The sequence below is a fragment of the Atta colombica genome, unplaced genomic scaffold (assembly GCF_001594045.1).
Source record: "Atta colombica isolate Treedump-2 unplaced genomic scaffold, Acol1.0 scaffold96, whole genome shotgun sequence".
In the NCBI taxonomy this organism is placed as follows: Eukaryota; Metazoa; Arthropoda; class Insecta; order Hymenoptera; family Formicidae; genus Atta; species Atta colombica.
The window spans coordinates 2,045,222-2,052,930 of record NW_017259590.1 but is presented as its reverse complement, the minus strand read 5'-3'; the positions used below and the strand labels follow the sequence as shown (position 1 = coordinate 2,052,930).

General features: G+C 33.8%; 1 protein-coding gene across 1 annotated transcript in view; it reads right to left on the bottom strand.

The window, feature by feature from the left end:
• The window catches only part of LOC108693720 (nuclear receptor coactivator 2-like), a 63,409-nt gene that overhangs the window by 23,219 nt on the left and 32,481 nt on the right, over positions 1–7,709 (bottom strand). The window contains exons 9-11 of the mRNA XM_018202809.1: positions 7,129–7,251; positions 4,425–4,748; positions 3,925–4,221 (exon numbers count right to left, since the gene is read on the bottom strand). Coding sequence (XP_018058298.1) covers positions 3,925–4,221; positions 4,425–4,748; positions 7,129–7,251 — 744 coding nt within the window. The remainder of the gene's footprint in view (positions 1–3,924; positions 4,222–4,424; positions 4,749–7,128; positions 7,252–7,709) is intronic.

Sequence of the window (7,709 nt, the reverse complement as noted above, 5' to 3'; positions counted from 1 at the left end):
GATCCATTCTGACACCCAGAAACCAGAAAGCATTCAGATTTCTTTTGAGTGCCTTTATTAGACGCTTAGGTGGAACGTTCAGATTCCTACTCTATCCATCCGGAGGATGGAAAAACTATTAAAACTTCCTGTGTTATTTCAACATGTTTAACGTGCATCTATACAAAAATTCAGTTATGCCTGCTATAAACAATATAAACCATAGGAGCTCAAAGGAGGCCAAGTATTTAATCATCTATTAAGTTATACAAATCGAGACTTAAGATATTGATAAGATATTTATCTTACATCTTTTACCATTATTATATATATAGATATTTACATATATATTTTATTGATATATAATTATATATAATTTATATTAAATCTGATATATTACAGTAATTAACTAAATAACTATAGAATCGCGCAAACTGTCCCACTTATTTTTCTTCCCTTCTATGAGACTGCGTTCAGATTCCTCATTGGGTAACTGATCGCTGGGTGAGTGGACGAAGTCTAGCGAAAAATACCAGAATGGTTTGGGAATCTGATCAGATAGAAGGAGAAAAAAAACAAGCGGAATAATTTGCGTGATTCCCATCGTTATCTAGTTAGTTGCTGTACCGCGTACCACACTACATAATCGCATTCTCAGTGATTCCAGATGGACCCGCGTTTTTAGGATGCTATTTCATTTGTTTTTGTCGTACAACAACATGTACTGATCCTCGGATCTCTCTATTCCATAGCCAACAGGCTTAAAAAATTTGTCATGCGACAAAAACGTATAAATGAAATATCACCTTACGCGTATAAATGAAAATATACTTTACGCTACACTGAACTAGGGAATCCAGTAATGCACGCAAAATATCATAGGCAGCACAGTTTTAGCGAATTCCAGCTAAGATAGGATATCTGGATTAACTTATCTTGACGGGAACTCGCCAAAATTGTGCCGCCCATAATATTTTGCGACATTTTGCGTACGTGCATTCCTAGATTTATAAGAAAGCACTCGTGTTAAGTGTTCTGATTGGTCATCACATGATTAGCAGCCAATGAACTTATTTCTGTATACTAAAAGCTTAATGGATGATTGATGAATTTCATAATCTGTCTTGCAAACGACGCCCATTTTTAGTACTTCTTCTAATACTGTTTAGTACTTTTGCGATACTGACATAAGTCGGTCGCGCTTCTCTTATAAATATAGGATATCTATAGTTAGGGTGCAATTACATGTAGCGCGTAATGTTCAAACTTTGACAGAGGTGGCACTGAGTAAAGCTCTAGATATACCAAAGTAGTGCAAAAATCCTCCATTTTGTACCCAATAACTATATTATATACTAAATAACTATATTACATATTAGGTGTACAACTTTGCTTCCGCCGTTTTCCTATAGATGGCTTTAGCGGTAAGTGGTGGTCGAAATAAATAGATCATAGATGTCATACAATAAACTTGGGCATCTGTCAACATAATCCCATAGAAACATTAGTCGATTTATGTCTGCATCATAAAGTTATTCTCGATTGAAAATGTCAGTTTACGAGCCAAATTCTCGTCATTTGCGGGAGGTTTTAATTTTTTGCTTCAATATAAAGAAATCTGTAGCTGAAGCTCATCGAATGCTCTCAAATACTTATGGTGAGGCCGCTACTAGTGAAAGAACGTGTCGTAAGTGGTTTCAATGCTTCAAGAACGGTGATTTTGACGTCCAAGGTCATGCTCTATTTGGTGAGACCAGCTCGGCGTAGTGTATTATGAACTGTTAAAACCGACTGAAACAATCACAGGCGATCGATATCGAACGCAATTGATGCGTTTGAGCCGAACATTGAAAGACAAACAGCCGCAATACAACGAGAGACACGATAAAGTGATTTTGCAGCATGACAATGCTCGACCCCATGTTGCGAAAATGGTCAAGACATACTTGGAAACGTTGAAATGGGAAGTCCTACTCCACCCGCCGTATTCTCCAGATGTTGCTCCCTCTAACTATCACTTGTTTCGATCAATGGCAGACGGCCTGGCTGACCAGCACTTCCGATCTTATTAAGAAGTAAAAAATTGGATCGATTCGTGGATAGCCTCAAAAGATGATCAGTTTTTTCGACGCGGGATTCGTACGCTACCCGAAAGATGGGAGAAAGTAGTGGCCAGCGATGGACAATACTTTGAATCATAAATGTATAATTTTTTATACATTTAACAGTTTTTTACAATAAAGCCTCGAATTTCGGAAAAAAACGGCGGAAGCAAAGTTGTATACCTAATACTAAATAACTATATTACATACTAAATAATTATATTGTATACTAAAAATATATTATAGTTGAATCTCCGTAAAATTAATCTCAGCAAAAGTCATGTCTTAATCTCCTACATAATAATCGAGTATACTCGCGCATGCGCATTTGTTAACTTTTACAGGAGGTCGATCGGTCCCGACAAATTATTTTATAGAAGTTTTGACTGTATACATAGTATCTGATAATTGTTCTGACGGAGTTCGTGGATGTAGAGCGAATTAAACTGGAACGGAAAGTCCTCTACCATTTTGCAATTTTCGCAATAATTAACAAGATATTAATTGCTAAAAATTGCCGAAAATTGATCTTCAATAATTTTTTACTCAAATACTATTAACTTTATAGAAAAACTGCAAGAAACAAAAATTGTTATTTTCTTCTCCTAAAGCTCTAAGAATTTTTTTAGAATTTCTTCAGAATTTTTTAATATCGTATTTCCTTATGTTGATAAAAATGAGAAAAAATGCATATTAAAAAATTCTAAAAAAATTCGTAAAGTTCTATGAGAAAAAAATAAACAATTTTCATCTCTTGCAGTATTTCTATAAAGTTGATAATATTTGAGTAAAAAATTATTGAAGACCATTTTATAAATCAATTAAATCTTGGCAATTAATATCTTGTTAACTGCAAAAATTACAAAATGGTAGATCTTTCCATCTCAGTTTAGTCTGCTCTACATGTCCACAAACTTCAGAATAATTATCAGACGTCCTGTATACTAAATACTAATAATACTAAATGCTTGGAACTACAATCACTAGTCAAAAATGGCGATCGAAATAACCAATAGAAAATTTGTCATTTCGGCTCAGATAAAGGAATTGAGCTACTTTATCTCGATCCACGATCTTATTTTTAAGAGATCTTAAGTCATAAGTTGAAAGAGATTAAGACTCATTTGCATCAATGTTCGACTTTAAGCGAGACTTAAAGCTCTATCTATCTCGTTTTAAAATGAAAGAGAAACAGAGATAGAGTTTTAAGCTTTGCTTAAAGTCAAAGTATTGTAAGATTGGTGAAACTGGGCCTAAGTGACAATAATTTCTGTCTTTAAATTGTTTTTGCGCGTCTTTAACCATTAAGTTTAAGCGAATTGGGCAAAACTCAATTCTTACGATCTAAAAGTATAATTAGTATAAGTTCTGGCCGATATAATGTCACTTATATCTTACGATTTACAGTCTGTTAAAGTAAAATTGTGGACCGAGCATTTGGTATATCCAGAACTTTAGCATCGAGGAGGGGAAGTTATCCTCCAATATAGCGTCATAGACAAAGAGTCTTTGATCATAGCATGTATTGCTCTTCTCAAATCTCCTTAACAATGAAAATTAACAGCACATTAAATAAGAATGCTGATGATCATCTCCAGACTCCAGAAAAAATCAAGGAAGAATCTTCTTCTTTAATTATTTTATTATTTTATTATTTCTTTATTTTTCATTCCTTTTTGCTTAGCAAATTTCCGAACCTGTTTTGTCTTTCTCATTCTAACTATATGAATATCCAATCATTAATGAAAAGAAACTATATACACATATGCAATGTTCTATCTGTAGCGAACAAGTTAAAGTATTAATTTACAATTTTTGTTAAATTAAATTTAATCGCACTCACCTGACTTAGCATATGACTGAGGTAGGTATTGGTTGGACGAGGTAGTTGTCTCGACTGGCTTTGGAGAGGACGCGCCGACGTCGCGGTCGTCGTAATCGCATTATTATTACCAACTTGCAAACTGCCACCGGTCCAAGGCTGCTGTTGTTGTTGCGGTTGTTGCGGCTGCTGCTGCTGTTGCTGCTGCTGTTGCTGCTGCTGCTGCTGCTGCTGCTGCTGCTGCTGCTGCTGCTGCTGCTGCTGCTGTTGTTGTTGTTGTTGCTGTTTCGGCTGCTGTTTTAAGCGAAGCAGCTTGTCCTAATTAAAAAAATCAATTACAATTATTATTTTAAAAAAAGAACCTTGCCCATTTTTATATAGATTCCGATGGAATGAAGAAAAGCCAAAATGTAATTTACGTTCTATTAACTACGCTTGACTCTCATTTGCCGTGTATTTTTTATTTTAGTCGAGTCTTTTAAGTACGTATCTTTTTAATAAAAAATTTGTTCAAATCGTACCTGTGGCGTTGCCGATATCTCAGACGCAGAAATCTGTGGAATATTCGTTGGTTGTGGCGGTTGTTTCGCTAACAAAGACGCCAACATTTTATTCTTCTCCCACAGCTTACTCGTTGCGCTATTCGAAGAGCTCGTTCCCGAAGAAGACACCTGCGAGCCGTCCACAGGTCGCTTCACGGCTATGTTCAAATCACCATCCTCTCCTGGCCTCTTCTGGCCTACCTGCGTCGTGTTTCCGAGACCTATATGATCACTTGATTGCGACGGAGATGGTGACGTGGTGTTAAATCCAAGACTCCGTAAAAGAGGGTCGTTATCTCTATGCTAAAAGCAGAAAAAAGAATGCTTAATTTACATTATCATCCTTTCACCTATCATATCTTTTCCATTTCCATTTTCCTTCCCTTTCCTTTCTCTTTTTTCATTCATTTAACTAACAGATTTTGGTTCTCTGGCCAATTATATCTTGAAATGAGATAAAAACGAAAGTGAATGATCCTTTTTACACCGTTAAATCGATTAGCACATATCAAATGCGGATTTTTGATACATCCTTATTTACATCGATCTGTCTCAGAACAGATCAGATTAGGTGACATGAGTCTTCACTGCTTTTCAAGATATAAAATCTCTAATTCTAATTTTAACCTGAACTTAAAAGCAATGGCGAATTTTAATATACGAACCAAAACGAACCAAGTGTTTGCAACACACTGAGATTCTTCGATATCATTTGATACGCATATTAGCTTGAGCTGATACTCGTGATTCAGAAGTATCAGATCAAAATAATCCACCAGCGTTTATATCAAGCATATCAAGTTTTTTGATACAAATATGGTACTTAATACGCGTATCAAAAATGCTCGGTGTAAACTAGGCTACTGTTCACTAATCCTTAGAGTCCGGATTATACAACGTACCGTAAATGCAGATGACTTGGGACAGTGTAGGTAACTTGGAACAGCATGTATTTTTGTTAAATTTAATATAGTATCTATCTATGAGTCTCTAAAAGAAGTTTAAGTTTTAATTCCACTATTAAGTGTAGAGTAGCACGTATTGAACAGCACGTTTCTCACAATTCTTCTTACTGCTGCCACTCGTCGCAAGCCGTGGAAGCGAGCAATAGAATGATGGCGCTACGATTTGGGGGAGACAACAAGAGGGATAGATATAGGAGAGAAAGTTAGTTAGAGGTATGTTCTTTTTACATGATTCATCTTTCTTCTTTTTCTGTCCATTAAAAAGAAAAAGAAAAAAGATGAACCGTGCAAAAATTCAGCTAAAAAAAACAGAGCCAAGATGTTTGATGCCTCAGAATCAGAGCTTTATTAATTGTTTATAATTCCACTGATCAAAACCTTTGCTCACTTTTGTAATTTTTATCTCGTTTTAAGATACACAATCGACATTTACATGCGCGCAAATGAAAAAAAAATCTGCACTTGATTGATGTAATCTAGAGATTTTTAAGTAAGAGATTGGACATCGTTTAGACAATTTCTGATTGGTGCGCCATATTTTTCATTCTACTTAAAATAGAATGAGACAGATACATAAAATAGAATAAGATGATTCTAGAAGTGGACGATTCTAGAAGTTTTGTTCGCGTCACATGCTCCAATATGCTCCTATCATAGCTCCTATTCCAATGCGTTCATTAGAATAGGACTATGGCAGGAGCAGGTTGGATCTTTTTAGCTGAACTTTTGCATCAGTTCATCTTTCTTCCTAGAGAAAAAAGGAAGAAAGATAAACTGTAAAAGTTCAGTTAAAAGAAGACCTCATGTGTCATGAGCTTAATGACGCTGAAAACTAGCCGCCGCAGCCAGCCACCAATCAGAGCCGAATAGACAGCGGATGCGGGTCCTTGACGGGAATTTTTATTCTTATGCTCATGAATCGTTTAAAACATTGAAAAAAATTATCTACAGAACTCTAAAGAATGGGTTTGATAAAGCAAGCTACGTTATTACAATATTTTAAATTATCCACCGGAAATTATTCCTCTTATTTTAATTTTGGAACTAAAAATTCATTTTTACGTTAAAATAAAAATAAAAAGTACAACCTCCAATGACTTTGATCTTGACAAATGTTATCCATGATTTTGAATAGCATTCAAGAGGTTTTAGTTGCCGGTCGGACATCTTGCATAATGCTAATGCAGGCGATACTGTAACTTTCAAGACTTATACAATAACTCAAAAAGTACTTAAAAAAAAAGTACTTAATAAAAAATGACTTTATTCTAGTTTTTAAAAGCTTTTAACACCAGCTATTAGATTCTGTCATCAAAAATACAACGTTCCATTTAAAAAAATTGATTTGACCTTAACCTAACCTAACCTTGGTGACGTCATCCGAAGTTAAATGAATGTCATCAGTAAATAAATCTTTTTAAACCCTACAACTTTTGTCTCAAACATTTTTCTCAAAAATGCTTTGCTTTCGAAATTAGACAATTTCTAGACTTTTGATACTGTATATTTATTTACATTATCATATTTTGTCCATGTACTGAACTGTCCATAAGATAACTTTGATTTATCTTATAGTTCTTCTTATCTTATCATGCATAATATTTGGAATATTATTTTCATTTTATTCCTTATATTTGATTTGCTTTATGATAAATTATTCTTTCTTATACACAGTTGAGCATCATTATTTTGATTTTTTATTAAAATATAAAACGTACTTGTTGTTCTTGCAACTTTCTCTCTTCGTCTTGATCTTTCATCAGCTGTTGCAGGAGTTCATTTCTTTTCTTCACCCCGGCACGTGTTTCTTCGTCCTCGTCATCATTTTTCTCATTTAATAACTTAAAACACAAAAAAGAAAGAATAATTATGAGAATTAAAAGAAAGGACATCTATTCAATTAGAAATCCGAATACAATTTGTACAAAAAAATACAAAAGTCTTAAAAGAAAAAAATTATGAAATCATAGACCAAAACTATCTTTTTATATTCATAAAATAGTCAAATATTTTAGTAAATCAATATATTTTGATCATTTCTTCTTCTTATTGATTAGTTATATTTTGATCAAAGGGTTTTTTTCTCTCCCTTAACAAGCTTTTGCTGAATTTTATTTATAGTTTTAAAAAGATAATTTTTTGCGATTTTGATTATTCATAACTTTCAATAAAAAATTTGTAAAATTGAATTATTATTAAATCAGTAGTTTGCACTATAATTTAAAAATTTTTAATTTTAAATTTTTTATTTATTTCTTAAACATCCATTTTTATTCCATTTAAGATGAGAAAACTATAA